The sequence below is a fragment of the Ctenopharyngodon idella genome, chromosome 22 (genome assembly GCF_019924925.1).
Source record: "Ctenopharyngodon idella isolate HZGC_01 chromosome 22, HZGC01, whole genome shotgun sequence".
Taxonomy (NCBI): Eukaryota; Metazoa; Chordata; class Actinopteri; order Cypriniformes; family Xenocyprididae; genus Ctenopharyngodon; species Ctenopharyngodon idella.
Genome location: NC_067241.1, coordinates 25128807 through 25149509, shown reverse-complemented (window position 1 = coordinate 25149509; position 20703 = coordinate 25128807). Strand labels below are relative to the sequence as shown.

The window sequence follows — 20703 nt, the reverse complement described above, 5'->3', positions numbered from 1 at the left end:
AATATCTTAATTTGTGTTCCGAAGATGAACGAAGGTCTTACAGGTGTGGAACGACATGAGGGTGAGTAATAAACAACATTATTTTCATTTTTGGGTGAACTAACCCTTTAAGGCCCGTTCACACCAAGGACGATAACTATAATGGTAAAGATGTAGATCTAAAAATTGTTATAAATAGAAAAGAGTTCACACTACAACTATAACGATAACGGCACAAAGAAATTATATTGTTGGAATCACTGGCAGAATGAATTTGACCCGCTGATGAATGATAAAAACAGTGACAGCCAATCAGAACCCATCCTGCTTTAAAGAGCTTGAACATTTAAAGCAGCAGACAACAAAACTGCAGCGCACACTTAGAATAAACAGAACGATATCGCCCACTGGTGTGGATGCTAATATAGTTGTCATTATAGTTATCGGTCTTGGTGTGAATGGGCCTTTACATGTAGTAACAGTTCTATTTAGAACTGTATCGTTCTGAAGAACCCTTTATATGCTGAAATGGTTCTTTGTGTTAGAGTTTAGGGTTCTTTATTCCCGCCTTTTTGTTTTTCCAATCTGTAACTGTCAAAGCCACATCATTACTGATTTTCTGGAGCTCAGCCATTCAATTACACAGACTGTCATCACACTCTCAACAGGTAAATGATTTCTTTTTTAAAATGATTATAAATTTTAACTTTCAGTTCGTAACTTGTTTCTTACCAATCATGTCTTTTTCCCTTTTTTTTCTCTTTGAGTTACACTGTATGTAACTCAATTGTGTATTTCAGATGCTGTCCCCATCATCTGCAGAGAGAAACTGCCAATCAAAATACACACATAATGACGGACATAAATATAACAGAGGATTGTGAAGATATTATTTCGCTGGAACTTGGACTTCATCACATCTATATCACGTTCAATGCCCATTGTTATTTATTAATGTATTCAGCTAATAACTGTTATTAGAGCACTGTCATTCTTGCTACAATTTTCCAATATCAACTACAATATATGTCAATAAAAAAATAAAGTACCTTATTGACACATGCTGTTTTTTTGTTGTTGTTGTTGATTTATGTAAAACCCAAATAGAGGCTACATGATATTATAAGACCAGTCAGATAGAGGGGTAAAAAATGATATTAATAATATATTAAAATAATACTAATATTAATGAAAATATACTATATAAAAAGGTTATTTATAACACCATTAAGGTCCTCTATAGCACTTTCAAAGCATGGTTCTTAATGGAACCTTATAAAAATGGTTCTGCTATTGTTACAATATTCAAAAATAATGCTGTATTTTTGAAAAAGGGTCTGTTTTTTCTTAACTAGTAAACAATACTGTGCAGTATGTGGTAAGCTGCATTCCCTTCAGAACTTAGCCACTCTCTTTTTACATAAGCATTTATTATTCAAAAGCGATTGTCTCAATTAATAATTCTCTCTTTTTTTTTTAAATCTCCATAGCCACAGCATCTCAGCAGGAAACTGAAGCAGAAGCCAGTTCGGATGCAGCCGGAAAACCTGTAGGACAGTCCCCTAAAACCCAACCTTCATCTACAGGAGAAAGAACATCACCGGCAAATCACGGACCCTCCCCTTCCACAGACAACACTAAAGGCAGCTCCTCCGTTGCCGTCTCATAACCCGAGTGCAAGACCTTTTTCATTATCAGAACGGTGCCATTCAAAGAGAGTCAGACGTTAACAACAAAAAACCTTGACTCGTTTCAAACAGACTGTTTATTGTTCAGTGTGGTCATGACATGATGTCAGCACACTTCCTGTTCACTACATCAAACTCAACATTAGGATAATGCCTATAGAAGTTTGATTCATTTCTACTTACATTTCGTATTTGAATTTGTGACTTGTTTAGTACAAAGACAGAAACACCCTTTGATATAAAATATGCAACTGTAAAACTGTTGTGCTTTTTTTTTTATACATATCAACTTTTGTAAAATTCAACAATTGTGTTTGATCTATATAATTTTTTTCTCTTAATGTGAAAGATGCACTTAGAAGTGCCTCTGGAAGAGTAAGTTCACTTTATACAAAGGTAAACGTAAATGAAGAGCGTGTTTGTACAGGTCAAAAACGTACGGAATATGATTGTTAGTACTAATGGATTGTCACTACGTTTCTTGGAAAGATTCAAAGATTTATATCTTTCACCCATGAAAGGCTTCTTGATAAATAAACAAAAAAGAACAAAAATCTAGAGGAGCAAAGGAAAAGATTATACTTATTGAGGGCATGTTTCTTTTTTTCTCTTGTCTTGTGGACTCTCTTGTTTACATACTGTAAATACAAAAGAATAAGCAGAGATGATATCTGTAAGAAAAATAAAGTCTTCATGAGACACAAAACTTTGGTATGTTTTATGCATTTGTACCAAGAAATCTATCTATCTATCAAATACATCAATAATTTATTTTTACAGAACGTTATTTTTTAGCTTACATCAATAAAATCTTATTTTTAGTAACATAATTGCTTAAATTTACTTTAAAAAAAAAAAAAGCAGCGAGACAGAGACTCTTATTTTGTCAAGCACGTTGCCGCAATATTTCCCTACGTATGTATACGTAATGACGTAACACGCCCAAAGAACAAACCGACGCATGATCTGAGAGAAAGAGGCGCCGGCGAACAAGAGGTAAAACTCGGCTGAGACAGCTCAAATACCGTTAGATATTATTTGTTTTCTTTTATTTCATAAAATAAAGACACTGAGATATCGGTTATGTTGTGACAGCGCAGTTAAAGCGTTATATGCCTATTGGAAATTGTTTATTTTTAACGAGTGCGCTGAAATGAACGCTTAGCCCGGTCGCTAACGGAAGCTGATGCTGCTGTTTCTGATGTTTTATGGGACAAAGAATTTGCTGTGCTTGTCTTATATTTCGTCTTTCCTGTGGTCTATGAAGCCGTATTTGTTGTCTGACCAAATACATGTTTTCATTTGCGCCTACTCGTTGTAGTAAGTGTCGGTAAATACGCCTGTTATAAGGGTTATAGAGGGTAAGGCGAGGCCTGGATGTGGATGAGCAGCTGAGGCGGTGTATGAGTCAGGGCTGTGTCTCAAAACCTTGCGAGCTGCTTATCAAGAAAACATTTTGGGCGTCAAAGGCACATTTATATCAAACGTGCTTATTGTAACCATAAATGACTTCGAACAAATGCTGTATAGGTAGGGTTTAGTTTAGTAGGTTTTGAGAGTGACTGGCATTACTGCTGTCTCTTTTCTCAGCATCTGCTCAGACTCTGGCTGGCTTTTTGCCATTACAATGTATTACAGCCAGTATATTACACTGTCTAGGTTTAGGGACATTAGTATCTTCATAGTGCTTATTCTGTTAGATATCAATGCATTAGTTGACTAAAAAGAAAATTTCTGTGTTTGGTTGATGGATGAAATCCTTTATTAAACATTCATGGTACACTCCCTGAGTCATCCATGTGATGAAATACATAACACTACTTTCACTGCAGTGCTTGTTTCTTTATAGTCTATTAATGCATGATATTTGAGCATCCTTTATAGTAAAATTGAGATTTTGACTGAATAATTCTGTTATATCATGATAATATGATGATTGATAATAAACTAATATTATATGCCCTAGCTTCAGCACTAACAATTTACAGTCTCCTCATGGTTACTCATCATGATGTCTCATTTATCTCTAGGAAATGGCTGTGAACGTATATTCCACCTCGGTGACTAGCGACAATCTGAGTCGCCATGACATGCTCGCATGGATCAATGAGTCTCTACAGATGAACTTCACTAAGATCGAGCTTTTATGTTCAGGTGAGTATTAAGGCCTGTTTTGTAGTACAATAATGGTTATGATTTGGAGTAATGGACGTGTTATAATTTTCCCTACAGGTGCAGCCTACTGCCAGTTCATGGACATGCTGTTCCCAGGCTGCATACCTCTGAAGAAAGTTAAATTTGGTGCAAAGTTAGAGCATGAATACATACACAATTTTAAGATATTACAGGCTGCTTTCAAGAGGATGGGAGTCGACAAAGTGAGTTGCTTAATTTCGTTTCCTCAGGCTTGTCTGTACAAGCAGTTTTTGTCAGCAAAACAGAAGTTTTTACTAGGAATGCTCCAATCGATCGGCCGATAATCACATTCTATGACTTGATCGAGATTCACTAAAATAGGATGTTTAATGTTTAATTACAGGCTTTTTAATAAGCCAGAGTATCATAATAAAGATAGGCCTTTAAAAACAGGGCTTATGAAAAACACTATTAACATGTTCTTTGTGAAATTAATATTTGTGGTGCTTATTTATTTGATTCTCATTTAAAATAATCTATAGCATTACTGTAAATAACATCTGTGGTATTACTTATATAAAGCTTAAATGATCGGTATCGCCCGATCATGATGAAGAAAAAAAAGTAATCGGTATCGGCTGCAAAAATCCTGATCGGAGCATCCCTAGTTTTTACAGATTTTTTTTAGATTTAGCAACAAGCAACTAATGTTATAAAATTTCATCACAAGAATCATATTCACTAGACTAGGGAATTATTATTGGAGATTGGAGGCAATTAAATCTTGTTGAAGAGTCTTAAACATTACAACCATATCGTTTTAAAGGATTTTGATTTGTGTCTGGCAGGGGCTGGTGTTTGATTCAGCTAGTTTTACAATATTGGCCTACATCCGCTGTTTTATTTCTCAGTAATTTGGAATATAGGCATTAGGTGTGATTTCTGTGCTGCTAATAGTGCTAAACATGCAGAAATGACCAGACGGCTTGTTTTCTCAAGCTTGTGACTTTATGGCATTTGTGGTTTCCATGTTTTGAACAGTCCTGATTTTGCAGTTCTGTTTGGTGTTTTTAGTGGCGCAACTTCCTCAAATGTAGTTGTATTCTTCACATACTTTTTAATTTGTTTTTGCTCGCTTTCACCACTAAAACATCCCTGATAAATCCATGAAATAATATCTGGATGTGTTTTCCCCCATCAGATTATCCCGGTTGACAAATTGGTGAAGGGCAAATTTCAAGACAATTTTGAATTTGTTCAGTGGTTTAAGAAGTTTTTTGATGCCAACTACGATGGAAAAGAGTATGACCCAGTGGAGGCTCGACAGGGTCAGGACACCATGCCTGCACCCAACCCCTCCATGCCTGCCCTCAGCAAGCCCAAGAAGATCATGAATGCAGGTTGGTCACTTTGCACCTCATAGTTTGTTTAGGCTTTTAGACTTAGAAATATTTACTAGATGTTGCAATCCCAACTGATTCAGTATACATCTGCTCAAATAGGTCAAATGTTCAGTGCCATTCAACATTCAAAAGTTTGGGGTCAGTGAGATGACAATCTCCCCTCGCCCTATGCGTTTCGTACCTGTTCGTTTTTTGTGCGCAAGAGCTGTTTACTCCCTCTGAAATTCCCACGTGCGCTGCAGATATTTCACAAAGAGCGCTGTAAGTTGCAAAGTCACAAGGCGACACTGTTGCAATATTCATTGATTCTCAATCAATGAATAGCGCACATTTATGCCAAGCGATTGCTAATGAACTCGAGTTGATGAATTATGACAATGTCTACTTTATGGCCTTTATATAATGTTTTAGACGATTGTAAGAATGCATATTTTATCTATCTCACCCGAAGGATCTGCCTGCAATAGTACAGACATTTCAAAATAAGAGTCCCTGTGTATTTTGGGCTTGTTTATAATTAAAAGTCACATGCTAAGTTTCTTTTCTTCTGGGCATTATTGGTATTTTGGTTAAACAATAAATTGTATTTAATTTGATTTCCAAATTATTGTACTCTTCCCCCACAGGAAGAAACGCTAAGAACATTATTTGACATGTATTCATTATATAAATTTTACTAGTAAAATCTGTGTCCCATTTACTGAAAGAGACACCATAGCAAGGAGAACTCTACCATTTAAATGCTGTAATTTTGCATAATTTACAATGCATAATAATGCATAATATTAGTATGTAATTAAATGTAATAGTAGCCTATGTAATTAAAATTAATTTCAGTATATAAAAATACTGTTAAAAATCTTGTTATTTGTTGTTTGTCATATGTAGTAGACCATTTTTGTGCCGTGGGTAATAGGAGGATTTTCCACCCGGCTACCACTGCAAGTATATTTCAACCCTGTGGGAAGCATTAGAATGATTTCTGAAGGATCATGTGACACTGAAGACTGGAGTAATGATGCTAAAAATTCAGCTTTATCGCAGGAATAAATTACACATTAAAATATTTTCAAATAGAAAAGAACATTACCAATATTATCAAAAATATCACAATATGACTGTTTTTACTGTAATATTGTTTACTGTGTTTTACCTTGGTGACCATAAAAGAAGAAACATCTTACCAACCCCTGAACTTTTTAGTGTATTTTAGCTTTAATCATTTTTTCCCCCTGATTTTATTAATATCCTGCAGTCATTGTGTTGTGTTCATGCCAGTTTACATTAATTCTTCAATAAGATATACATTTAGAGACCTGCTCATTTTGTTCTTGCCATTGGTTTGACTCGCTAAAACATCTCTGTTCACTGCAGTGCATCAGTCTACTCCTGTTAAGACAGCCAAAGCAGCTGCTGTAATCGGTATGAAGCTGCGTCATGGGCTCTTGGGCTTTTAAACATCTTCAGTGTCTGTAGGGGATAGTTTCTACACTGGTTTCTACACTTTAGTTTATGGAACAGTGTCAGTCTAGTCCTGCTTCTGCTGAAATATCTCAGTCTCTACTGACTAGTGACCATCTGCTCACTGCAGTCTAGTCAGTGTAGAATGGGGTGTCCAGACCTGCTTCTGGAGGGACTGTCCAGCAGAGTTTAGCTCCAGTTTCCCTCAACACACCTGCCTGGGAGTTTCTAGTATGCCTAGTAAGACCTTGATTATTTGGTTCAGGTGTTTCATTGAGGTTGAGGGCTTGAAACTAAACTCTGCAGGACAGTGGCCTTCAGGAGCAGGATTGGACACCCTTGATATAGACAATTAGTAGTAAGAATTACACCTAACCATGATGGCTGTTGCTGGAGAAGTTGACCTTGTTGCAGCAGTGTAATTTCTTGTAAATTGAATGTTTAAATGTTTTTTTTTTTTTTAAAGCCAGAACATGAAATAATTTTTAGTGTCAACCAACCCACCCACATGGAAACAGTTAGACTGAAACTTTTCCGAGAAGGGAATATGTGATGAGTCTGATGTGATTTTTAGACTGTTTTAATATGCTCATGGACAGGCATAAAGTTAGCATGAAATGGTATTCACAACACACTTTATGCAATCAAACATGTTTCAGAATTAAACTAGATATTTAAGAAGAAACAAATCAAGGCATAGACTCAGACTTCAGGGCCTATTTTGATTTCATGTTGACTTTATCACCAGATTCAACTTTAACTTCATTCATTGCAATAAAATACTTTATCATCAACACACTGACTTGTACTTCAGTGCATTTAAAGATCACAACCAGTAATGTTTTGTTATGGTCAGAATGTTACTGGTCTGTGTTTCAAACTCATTTGTCAGTCTCTTACTACTTTTTGTGATTGATTGTTCCCCACAGCACCACAGAGAGCAGCCGTTGCCAAGGTAACACCCAAGATGGCACCCAGCTCTGCACGGAGACCTGGTGCTGGTGGTGATGAAGAAAGGGCAGAGCTTATTCAGGAGGTTTGTTATACCCTGTACTCTCTCACATCATTGTGTTAGTCTGTTATAACACTGTCCATGACTAAAATGTTTGGTTAATTTCAGTTAAACATCTTGAAGTCTACAATCCAGGACATGGAGAAGGAGCGAGACTTTTACTTTGGCAAACTGAGGAACATTGAGCTGATCTGTCAAGAGAAGGAGGGTGAGGGAGACCCCACCCTGCAGAGGATTGTGGATATTCTTTATGCCACAGACGTGAGTCCAACACAACTGCAGTCTCACTAAAAATGTTAACAAGATTCTCAGACTTTTGTCTCTAATAAGAACCTTAATAGGGAAAAGTGATGTTATCATACTTATTGTCACCTATCTCATGATACAATATAATGCCATGATATGACTTTTGTAGGAATGCGCATTAAGTAGTCAGCCATGATTCATTTATTTCATGAAGGATTGTCCATTATCATGGGGGTCACTGAGATACAGTAGAGGTGTAAATTGGACGTTTCATCACAGTACAATCTGACCTTGATTCTTTAAAGGGTTAGTTCACCAACAATGTCAGTTTGTCACCCTCATGTCGATCCAAACTCGTAAGTCATTCTTTCATCTTCGAAACACAAATGAAGATATTTTAATTAAATCTGAGCGATTTCTGTCCCTCTATTGACATTGCATGCAGCTACCACTTTGACACTTCAAAACGTTCATTAAGAGATTACAAAACTAATCCATATGAATTTTCTGAAGAGACAAAATTGCTTTGTGATGAACAGATTGAATTTAGACTTTTATTCACATTTAAACATTGATCAGCAAAATAAACAGAAGCTCAACCATAAATGCTTGATGCGTGAGAGCAAACCATTGGTTCTTGCGTAAGCTCAAACGTGCTGCCTAACACGAGAATGAACCTCATTAGTTCTTGCTGAAGCTCAAACGTGCTGCGTAACACAAGAATGAACCTCGTTGGTTCTTGCGGAAGCTCAAACGTGCTGCGTAACATGAAAATGAACCTTATTGGTTCTTGCTGAAGCACAAATGTGCTGCGTAACATGAGAATGAACCTCATTGATTCTCGCACATCAAACAAACATGCTTGAGCTTCTATTTACCATAACAGTTGTGTGAGATGATTAATGTTTATAGGTGAATAAAAGACTAAATTCAATCTGTTCATCATATAAATTCAGAAAATGTGGATTAAACCGCTCAGTTCATATGGATTAGTTTTACAATCTCTTTATGAGCTTTTTGAAGCTTCAAAGTGGTAGTTGCATGGACTGTCAGTGGAGGGAAAGAAATCTCTCAGATTTCATCAAAAATATCTTAATTTGTGTTCCGAAGATGAATGAAGGTCTTACTGGTGTGGAACGACATGAGGGTGAGTAATTAATGACAGAATTTTCATATTTAGGTGAATTAACCCTTCAAGCCAGTGATACCTCAAAACAATTAAAATTTGATTAGTTTCATGGACCTACGATCAATTTGTGCCTATTTTACACAATCAGTCTTATTAACTCTGAAATGCAGCTAAAATATAACATGAATATTTAACTAAACTCTGAACATTGCAAATACTGTATCCTATACTCTTAAAAATAAAGGTTCCAAAAATGGGTTTTCGCAGTGATGCAATAGAAGAACCATTTTGGGTTCCCCAAAGAACCTTTCCTCTATAAAGAATCCTTTGTGCAATAGAAAGGTTCTTCATGGAACATCCACAACAAAAAAATAGACTTGATGAGTGAATTATTTTTTAGTACACGTTTCATCAACACACATCGTCATTTGATTGATGCATCAATCCATATTGATGTGTCACAACATGTTTACTACATCTTAAATGAGTTACCCCTAAAATGAGTTGAGGAAAAACACATTCTTGGAACAATCTTTAAATGGCTAGACTTTTCTTATCAGATGACTCACTCTCTCTCTCTGCCTCTTTCCTCCTTTCTTTCTCTCTTGCTCTCTCTCTCTCTCAGGAGGGATTTGTCATACCAGACGCTGAGTCAGAGGACCAGGAGGAGTTCTAATGCTCGTGACTTGTTGCAGTTTTACCCTCCTCTCACTCTCTCCATTCCCGTCCTCTCCACACAGTCACTTACCTCCCCCTACCATCCACACATCCCGTTATGCATTTGGACTTTTACCGAACTAACTCCATATTGAATCCCATTGCATCTGCTAAAGCATGTTGAAAGAACTGTTTTAATGCCCTCAGACCTCTGGTTGCCACGATACTCCTGTTTTGCTCCGAGGAAGAGTGCGTTTCCTGTCTGTAAAATACAATCTAATATTGTTTTCCTCTTTCAGCAACTTCAGACACCTGCAAATGTATTTATCTTGTTTTAAATGTCTCTCAAATGTCTTGGACACATCGTCTGTAGTGTTTTATAGGTGACGTCTCCCCCTCACTGCTGTGATACATATCTGTGAACATGTCTTATTCTGAACCGTACCTTACTGACACAAAACCAAGGGACGGAATGACAAAACGGTGCGGTAGTTCATTGCAAAAACTCTCTCTCTTCCTAGTTTCCACTCATGGTTTTGGTGCTTGCTTTAGCGTAAGGCAGATAGCAGTCACCACCGCTCCAGTCTATCCTCAGTGACTGTGCCTTATACAGACTGTCTGGAGGGAGTGGACCCAGTCTGATGTTTGTCTTTTCTTTGTTTTATGGATGTAGTGAAGCGTCGTTTTCGAATTGACGTATGTACTAACACTCAGTTGTGCTCTTTGGTCTACAGGATGCTGTTGAACTGTAACGCCAAAGTTGCATGCGTAAAAATATTTTATTATAATTTTATTGCGTTCGTTTTAAAGAATTATCCTAGCCACTACATTGGTGGACTCTAAGGCCAAAATTTGAGTTGACAAAACAAACACTGCCCGTTTTCTACCTGTTTTTACTGCCTTATATTTAATGCTTTTTTTCTATCCTTTCATTCGCGCTCTCTCTTTTGGCAAATGTTTGTAATTCAAGTTAAAGTTTTAAGTTTTCTTTTAATTGTTATTTGTAGGAATAGCAGCAGCAGAATTTTGATTATTTCAGACCCAAAACTTTAAAGTACGCAAGAATAAACCATTAAATCCTTTGAGTTATTTTAAAAGATTGCACTCTTTCAAGGTCATTCCCTAAATAACTCTGTCAAGCTGATACAAACACTAAAAATATCAACTAAAGGAGCTTTTTAGATGAAAGCTTTCCATTAATTTTCTAAAAACCAGCGATCTGAATTTGATCTATATGAGTTGCTTTTTCTGAGCAATGATTTGTCGGTTTTGGAGATTCATGACAATTATGACTTTGGATCACTGTGCCAACTGACTTTTTCTGATGTGTAGTTTCATTGTTTTCATGTGCACTGGTCATTCTCAATCGATATGAATTTTTCTCTGTGTGTAGTTCTCAATGTTGCATTTTACATCAATAGCACATGCAAAGCCGGCAATCAGAGTTTTTATTGGTGCTATGAAATACCTTGACCCTTAAGAACTTGCCTGTTTGTGCTAGAAGAGCCTCTTTGCTGGTTGTTTTGGTTTATTGGATTAGAAATTTTGCTGCAGTTGGGTGGATGTAACAGCGCTGGATCTGTTCTAAATAGAAGACAATAGGAAAATAAGTGACACTCATTTTTGACAAATATCTCATTAAAATTTCACGTAATCCGAACTGTTAAATATTGGTGGATCCAAGTAAAAATGTGGAAGGAAGTTGTTTGGAAGCAGGTAATGTTTGTGAAACGCAGTGATTCACCCTTTCCCTCCTTTCTTTCAATGCTCTGTGGCCTTTAAGAACAATCTGTAGCGAAGGTACTCAGTACATTGTGGGGTCCGCACCACGACCAAACTCTCTCTCTCCCTGTTTTTGTACTTGCAGGCTGTTAAGAGTTCCACATTTTTAACTGAAGTCCATTTCTTACAATAAAACAGTATTTACATGCCTTTCTGTTGGTGTCTTTATTTCTGGTGTTGAGGAGGGGCTTGTAGTTGTGTGGCATCTTGTTTTTGATAGTTTGATTTGCACTTGTCTGTCTGTTCTTTATTTTTATGATTTTCCTTATTATTATTATTATTTTTTTTTTTTTTTTTTTTTTTTGTACAATAGAAAGTCATCCAACCAGTGAAATAAATACATTTGTCATGTAATGACCAAAAATAACGACAAATCTCAAATTTTACCTACTTTGTCTAGATTTTAGCTCCAAATACTTGACTTTCACTCAACCACCAGCGAGGTGCATCCTGGGAATTCACATGTATGCCTACATGTGAATGTAGGTGTACACGTAGAAATAGGACCAAATGTACTGTTATTAAAGGGTTAGTTCACCCAAAAATGAAAATTCTGTCATTAATTACCCTCATGTCGTTCCACACCCATAAGACCTTCGTTCATCTTCGGAACAAACTAAGATATTTTTGATGAAATCCGATGGCTCAGTGAGGCCTGCATTGCCGGCAAGACAATTAACACTTTTAAAACACAGAAAGCTACTAAAGACGTATTTAAAACAGTTCATGTGACTACAGTGGTTCAACCTTAATGTTATGAAGCGATGAGAATACTTTTTTTGCACCAAAAAAACTAAATAACGACTTTATGACAATATCTAGTGATTCGCAACTTCAAAACACTGCTTCATGAAGCTTTACGGATCTTTTGTTTCGAATCAGGGATTTGGAGCACCAAAGTCACGTGATTTCAGTAAACAAGGCTTCATTACATCATAAGTGTTTCGAAATTTCAATGGTTCATTACTTGGGGGGCGTGACTCTGGCAGTTTGATACATGCTCCGAACCACTGATTCGAAACAAAAGATTCGTAAAGCTTCGAAGCTTCATGAAGCAGTGTTTTGAAATCGCCCATCAATAGATATTATTTAATAAAGTCGTTATTTGTTTTTTTTGGCGCACAAAAAGTATTCTCGTCACTTCATAACATTAAGGTTGAACCACTGTAGTCACATGAACTGTTTTAAATGTCTTTAATAGCTTTCTTTGCATTTTAAAGTGTTAATTATCTTGCTGTCAATGCAGGCCTCACTGTGCCATCGGATTTTATCAAAAATATCTCAATTTGTGTTCTAAAGATTAACGAAGGTCTTACAGGTGTGGAATGAAATGAGGGTGAGTAATTAATGACTAACCTATATATATATATATATATATATATATATATACATATATATATATATATATATACAATCACTTTGAAAAATAGTATCCTGAAATCTAGTACTGCCATCTTGTGTTGACTTTGTGAAACTGCACGATTTGTAAATTATGCATGGCGGGCCACATATAATATATTTTAATAGACAAGCTGCGGGCCGTCTGAAATTCATCCGCGGGCTGTAGTTTGGACACCCCTGGTCAAGACGATCTGCTTAAAGGCCCACTGAAGTGTCTTGGAACGCGCAGCATTATTCAATGTGTTGACGTAATTTCAACTGAAACAGGAAGACAGGGTGATATATCGAACAGCCCCACCTCTTTTTTAAAACAGCCAATAGCGTTTCATTTATATCACAGCTCGGCCAGAGCCATTGCGCTCGATAAAACTTTGGTTTCCTTGTAATCTCTAACCGTTTCTCCTCTATATCGCTTTAAAATACAGCATTCTGTGCAGAATTCAAATGGGTCACGTTTGGTGGTCTGCGGCGACTCACGCATATGATCCGCTCTCGTGTCTCTGGACCAGAGCAGACTGCTCGCGCTGCGGCTATTCACGTGACAAACGGACTTCATTCGCGTCGATGGAAAGCATACTTACACTGTCTGAATCGTTCCCTATTCTCTATATAGTGCACTATGTGCCATTCACCATGTAGAGACTAGTAAATTTGTGAACAAATGGTCGATTTCAGCCGCAGCTTCACAGCAGCATGCTTATATCTCCCAAATCCAGATGTTGTCATTGTTCTGGAACACACCAGCTTATTCATAACCTTATGGCTAACATATTAATACTAAAAGCTAAAAAACTCACATTTTGATTTCAGGGGGGACTTTAAGGTCAAACTGAGCTTCAGAATGGGGAAGAAAGGTGATTTAAACAACTTTGATCATGGCATGGTTGTTGGTGCGGTGCCAGAAAAACTGGTCTGAGTAATTCAGAAACTGCTGATCCACTGGGATTTTCACGCACAACCATCTCTAGGATTTACAGACAATGGTCTGAAAAAGAGAAAGTATCCAGTGAGCGGCAGTTCTGTGGGTGAAAATGCCTTGTTGAGGAGAATGTCAGAGGAGAATGGCCAGACTGGTTCAAGCTGACAGAAAGGCAAGGGTAACTCAAATAACATCTCGTTACAACCGATGTATGAAGAAGAGCATCTCTGAACACACATATCAAACCTTGGGCTACAGCAGCAGAAAACCACACCAGGTGCCACTCCTGTCAGGTAACAACAGAAAACTGAGGCTACAATTCACATTGGCTCACCAAAATTAGTCAATAGAAGATTGGAAAAAAACATTGCCTGGTCTGATGAGTCTTGATTTCTGCTGCGACTTTTAGATGGTAGGGTCAGAATTTGGCATTAACATGAAAGCATGGATCCATCCTGCCTTGTATCAATGGTTCAGGCTGCTAGTGGTGTAATGGTGTGGAGGATTTTTTCTTGTCACACTTTGGGCCCGTTAGTATAAATTGAGCATCATTTAAACACCACAGCCAAACTGAGTATTGTTGCTGACCATGTCCATCTCTTTATGACCACAGTGAACCATCTTCTGATGGATACTTCAGCAGGTTAACGTGCCATGTCACAAAGCTCAAATCATCTCAAACTGGTTTCTTGTACATGTCAATGAGTTCACTAAACTCAAATGGCCTCCACAGTCACCAGATCTCAATCCAATAGAGCAGCTTTGGGATGTGGAGGAACGGGAGATCCACAGACGACAAATCTGCAGCAACTTATGGTATCATGTCAATATGGACCAAAATTTCTGAGGAATGTTTCCAGCACCTTGTTGAATCTATGCCATGAAGAATTAAGGCAGTTCTGAAGGCAAAAGGGGGTCCAATACAGTACAAGCAAGGTGAGTGTATTTCTGTGTACTCCAGTCAGAATACATCACCACTAGATGGCGGTAAGGATCAACTAATCAACAGTTGGGCTGTTGGACTGAAAATCCTCAAACAAGTTAGAAATGAACATGCCTGTGCCTTTAAGAGGCTGTTTTCACTCGCTGTCTCTCTAGTTTTTCTATTTTCTACTCTATGGTTGCTTTAAAGCAGTCATTACATGAGGAGGCTCAGGTACAGCTCAAGCTTTGTGAGGAGTGTTAGTCCATTATTAAAGAGTGTGGGAGATTACAGCTCTTCCTCTCTTAGTGTGGCACTGAATAACAGAGTAATAACTGTGTAGGACCAAACAGGTGTGCTGTGTTTCTCTGTCATCAGGCCTGGTGTCTGAGAACATGTTTGTGTAGGTGGAATGATGAAATTTAGCTGCTATGTTACAATACAGTTTGGAAATCACATCCTGTCATAGAGGATAACTGTCATGGAAATACTTTTTGCTTTTACTATTTATTACATTTTGTAGATCATCATGACACTTTCCCCTTGATAATAACATGAGATCCAAATGTCTGATGTCATATTGAACATCTTTAGAACTGGAAATAATATTTTTTTGGTGGAACATACCAAATACGAAACTTGTTTAATTTTTGTCCACCTTTAAATTAGAAATAAATTAGAATGTTTAACAGCCCTATATTTGTGACAACTGTTGTGATTTCACCTGCTTCAGCCGTTACCCTGTTCAGTTTAGTCTCTGTCTCACACCGTTCTTTTGCACAGCTGCTGACAGTCTGTTGTTAATCAGAAAGAAAGACATGCTGTTATTTTCAAACACTCTGGGTTTTCTGTCTCCCATCTTTCTTATTTGTCTCTCTGTGCTTTGCTAGAGTTACTGGACGCACAGCTTTTCTTACAGAGGTCATTTATCTCCCTTCAAGTACAGAGGTCACAAAATGCCTGTGGCCTTTCCTCAAGAAGACAGACTTGCAATGATTTTCATACCTATTTATGGAGATACACAACATCCTGGTATCATGCAGTTAAGACACTGACAACTAGCCATTACATACTTTTTTAATTTCTTTATCCACCTTATTCCTGATGAGCCTACAGCGTTTTGAATTATGGGTGTCACTTCCGGTTTGGAGGACTTTCATTCAAAAAGACTGAAACAAATCGTTACAAATCATAAGGTTGCGCTACAAATAAAGCTTATCCGTCAGTTTGACTGATGAGCTGTTAATATTCCTTCATGTTTTATTTTCAGACATCATGAGAATAACGTAACGTTTGGTATTTTAACGTGACATGTTATAACAAGAATATCTATGGCAAGAGCTCTTTTCAGTCGCTGCATTCTTTTCCTCATGATTATTTTCTTTCTTCCCTTTGTATTCCGTGTAATAAAAAGGACAACATATACTGCACATTTGTGGTCTGTTCTCCCGATTTAATTAACGATATATATCCCATTAATAATTCACTGGACGAAGAATATCGTTTTTCTCCTCAAATCCTCACGTCTCTTTCCAGGTTTGTTTTCACAGGTAAATACAATTAACCTGTGAAAACCTGGGCCTGTCATGAACTTCACCAGTTTCTTCAAATCTTTTCTTATCCTCTCCACTTGACGTTTAGATACATTAAAGATGTCTGCCACCTCAGCAGGAGACTTGGTCTTCAGGTTCTTGATGATCAGCACTTTGGTCTGTGGTTGAATCTTTGGCATGCTGTCAGAGGTCAGGATGCATTTCAAATGAAGGTTGGGTGTGCTGGGGTTCTTCTTCTACACACCTGGGAATGTGTTAATTACAGTATTTGTCACAGGTGAGGCTCTAATCTGTGATTGGTTGAATCCTTTAAAGATGTGACAAGACTTTTGTCTAAGCAAAGTCTGACCTTTCTGTCCTAATTAAATAATTAAAAATCAAGGCATGATAAGATTTTATTTTGGTAAAATAAGCATAATCTAGAGGCCTTTGCCTTTCATATAAGCCACTTCTGATTCCAAATGATCAACTAGAAGTCAAGTTATTATTTGTTGTTCCTACAACTTGGATAGGCGACAAGACTTTTGTCAGGGTATTTCTAAATGTTCTCAGAACATTCAAAATGTTTTTTTTTTTTCTTGGTTATGTGAACGTTAGAAAAAACATTTAGGAAATGTTCGATTTTTTTTTTTACTTTTGAATGTTCTCTAAACCATTTGTAACAAGTAGTAGTGACGTTTAAAAAACATTAGACGAACGTCCAACTAAAATGTTTCAGAAAAATGTCCCCTGAATGTCCTCTGAACATTTTGAAAACATTATTAAAGACCAGATAACTTTGAACGAACATTCTATTAACATTACTGGAAGAACGTTTGTTCATAACTTTGAGAGAACCTTGCTAGAACATTCTGAGAATGTTACCTGTTAGCTGAGAAATGGGTTAGTGTTTTTTCCCCCAATTAATTGTTGTGTTATACCCTTGACAAAAGACTCTCATTCCTTCCTCCCAGACACCAAAGAGCCACAACCATTGTAGCCATCAAAATAGAGACCCTTCAACATTATCATTCATTATTATATTCTGTCTGAAAACAACAATCACAGGCTAATGCTAATCATACTAATCTTTGTTTGGTGTGTGCATGCTGGTGAAAATCCACGTCTTGTAGATAACATGTCTGTATGCATGTTCTTTGTGAGAGATATACTCTCGTTTTAAAGGCTAGAGTGTATTCTGTCTGTCTGAAATGCTTCACCGCTCACTTAGCGAGACCTCCGGCCTTTTGTTCCTTATCCGTAGTTAGTACCCTGATTATCTGTTTTCATGCAGACTGAACTTCAAAGCATGTGAGCTCAACAAAACTGAGGGAAGAGCAAGTGGAAGCAGTGTTTTGTTAAATAGGATGTTTAAGGGGGTGCGAAAGATGCTACAAACGTGTAGGTACTTGCCATCCAGTCAGACATGGCGCTCACATGCTAACACAATCGCTGGGCATGATGCCAGTACAATAAAACTAGATAAGAACTATGCCTGTAGGCTATATATACCTGTTATGATATTTGTTTGATTATGAACATCATTGATGCCAGCTATTTGCTCTTTGCTAAAAATACGTATTTGTGGAATGGCTTAGGCTGCTGGAGAGACTTATCCTGAACCCATCATGTCTGTTTGACTCAGGGATTAGGACTTAAACACCGTGTGTTTCAACTGGAACCAAGTTTGTTGTTGAAACTTTAATGCCGCACTCCGTGTCTTAGCTAGGGGCAAAGTAATCAGAGGTCCTGTCTTTTGCTATTTCCTTCAATAGGAGTTTCATTTATAATAGGATTTTCTGCTCTTTATTGTTTGTGCAGCGCAGGATGCTGGTGAATGTTTAGCGTGGGTTATCTGTCTTTTTCTCTGTGTTAATGCGAAATTAGAGGTGTTGAGATCCTGCTGTAATTATTAATGTGTGGATTGAGGGGTCTGACACATCGAGCAGGTGTGTTTGTGTAGGGGGAGGACAAATGTTGAGTTTGCTTTAGTCTCTTTCTCATGAACGTGCTCCTCACAATCTCAGTAATCTTTATTAGTGGTGTTTGCCTAAAAACACCTAAAAAATCTCATAGGTTTACTAAAAACAAGAAAAGCATGTGACCCAGGGCTGCCAGGTTTTCACACCAAATCCCGCCCAATTGCTGCTCAAAACTAGCCCAAAACTAGCTCAATCGCATTTCAAGGGGGTCCAAAGGTAAAAATCGCATTTTTGGTGGGGATCCGCTGGTAAAATTCGCATTCCAGGGGCTAAATATTATGTTATTTGTGGTCGCTTCAACCCGTGGACATGAAAAAAACCCGCGGCAACAGTGCTAAAGTAGCCCACTGTCGTCGTTTTTCCTTTTATCCTCCTGCTCCTCTATGAGTAACTCGAGGCCGGTGCGGCGTACTCGCGTCACCAGCCTCGATCCGTTCTCATGGCTCTCTGCACTGCCCTGCTTTCCACATAACCCCATCTCCCCTCGAAGGCCGGGGGTACCCATGAGGCTGCGCTCTATTCCCCACCTTCAGAGGGACCTGTCACGGCGGCTGAAGCACCTGGGAGTAAGGACAGATGAGGTGAGAGAAAAGGAGATGGAAGGATGAGGAGAAGGGAGATGGCACTGCCATCTGGTCCTCCACCAGCTGTGTGAACTCCACGATGCCTGGCGGTGACGCTGGATTGGTGGACCATTGGTGGACGGTGCTCTAGCTCCTTCGACCCCTGTTGGATGGTGATGGATCCTCCATGTTCGGGCAGCCGGTAGCGAGTCCCCCAATCCCTGCTCCTCCCCCATCATGGCAGACGGCAACAGGCTCCAGCCTCAGGCAAATGGCAACGACTCCTCCACTCCCTCTCGGACGGCAGCCGCCCCTCTACAACCCAGGTGGACACCAGCGAGCTAGTCCATCCCATGGAAAATCACTCCACCACCATGGCGGTAGAGTCTGTTCAGCCATGCTCAATGGCACCATGGATTCCCCACAGCGGCGAGGGCTCTTTGACAGCATGTTGCTCCTTCCTCCCCAATTTTGGCACCAATGTAACAAGGTTTAAAGCATAAAGGAAGAAGGAGATGGAACTGGTGAATGTGCAATGTAATTTTAATCATAAAATAAACAAACACAAAAAGAAATAAAGCAGCAGCCCCTCATGGATGACTGCCGCACAAATATAAACAACAAAACACAATGTAAAATCCAGGCCTGGTCCTCTTTCCTCCTTTTATCCTCCCGCTCCTCTGTGAGTAACTCAAGGCTGGTGCGGCGCATAAATTTGAGCATAAACAACATCTGCAAAGTTATGACGCTCAAAGTTCAATGCAAAGGGTAGGGACTACAACAACATCACATCACAAACCCTAAAATTTACCTAAACCCTGCCCCCCGAGAACACACAACAAAGGGGGTGTGGCCATGTTGGGCTGCTTTAGAGAAAAGGAATGGTTGTTGTAGTAGAGTGATGTTACCATGCCATCATTTTACACCGGACTGCTTCACAAACGAAGGTCAATTCAACACAGGATTTGCACAAAAGATTAACATGACGGCACATGCTAGTCGATGAGTTGAATAAACTCCACAGCAACTACATTTATCCACTAACCATTAAAAAACCTCCAGTTTTCATTCTAAAAGTTGTAACTTCTTCCTGAGTCTCTCCATCAGTGTCCGACTCCGGTTTGAACAACGTAAGGCTGAACACCGTTACTGACAATCCTCATTTTGGCTGCGTGAGATTCTCCAGCTTTGTTGTTGTTGAGCAACCGAAAGGGGGCTGGGAGCAGCAGCTCATTTGCATTTAAAAGGACACACACAAAAATGGCGTGTTTTTGCTCACACCCAAATAGGGGCAAATTAGACAAGTAATAAATAAATGATCTGTGGGGTATTTTGAGCTGAAACTTCACAGACACATTCTGGGGACACCAGAGACTTATATTACATCTTGTAAAAGAGGCATTATAGGTCCCCTTTAAGACTTTATATCTCACAATTGTGACTGTTTTTCATTTTTAGGACGTCATATCTTAATTCGTCATATCTTAACACCAGCAAATAAAGAAAACATCTTCATCAGATTGACAATACATGTGCTGCAAAAGTTCACAACACATGCAAATACAAAAACGCACTGCAAAAGTTCTCAACACAACCAAATACAGAAATGCGCTGCAAAAGTTCTCAACACAACCAAATACAGAAACGTGCTGCAAATAGGCCTGCTCACAATGCACATATGATCAGGATGTTAAGATAAACAAAAATCACCTTTCAGGCGCACACCACAGAAGAGTAAACATTGAATAATAAGCGGTCCCAGCCAGGTACGTTACTTGTTGGTGTTCCCTTATAACATTTTTGTTGTGGTTTGTGCCAGTCTCGGCGCCAGGACAAACGATTTGGGGGGGTGTTATTTTGCGTAAAAAAAATATTATTAATAAATTAATAA

At 38.4% G+C, this 20703-nt stretch overlaps 2 protein-coding genes across 9 annotated transcripts in view; both read left to right on the top strand.

Moving 5' to 3' along the window:
• prkcbp1l (protein kinase C binding protein 1, like) overlaps nucleotides 1-2373 on the top strand; it is a 28489-nt gene extending 26116 nt beyond the window's left edge. For 6 of the 7 annotated variants that reach the window (XM_051879109.1, XM_051879106.1, XM_051879102.1 and 3 more), the window contains one exon: nucleotides 1470-2373. In XM_051879109.1, coding sequence (XP_051735069.1) covers nucleotides 1470-1648 — 179 coding nt within the window. In that variant the 3' untranslated portion in view covers nucleotides 1649-2373. Of the gene's footprint in view, nucleotides 1-779; nucleotides 1041-1469 lie in introns of those variants that run through there. The other variant, XM_051879107.1, reaches the window with a different exon arrangement.
• Nucleotides 2374-2523: 150 nt separating this feature from the next.
• Nucleotides 2524-11642, top strand: mapre1b (microtubule-associated protein, RP/EB family, member 1b). Of its 2 annotated transcripts, none has more exons than XM_051879111.1 (7): nucleotides 2524-2663; nucleotides 3698-3821; nucleotides 3900-4045; nucleotides 5005-5203; nucleotides 7597-7703; nucleotides 7788-7940; nucleotides 9680-11642. In XM_051879111.1, the coding sequence occupies exons 2-7, from the start codon at nucleotides 3701-3703 to the stop codon at nucleotides 9728-9730; spliced, it is 777 nt and encodes a 258-aa protein (XP_051735071.1). In that variant the 5' UTR covers nucleotides 2524-2663; nucleotides 3698-3700; the 3' UTR covers nucleotides 9731-11642. The 2 variants fall into 2 exon arrangements, with proteins under 2 accessions (XP_051735071.1, XP_051735072.1); XM_051879112.1 differs by lacking the exon at nucleotides 2524-2663 and adding an exon at nucleotides 2965-2987.
• Nucleotides 11643-20703: the final 9061 nt, after the last annotated feature.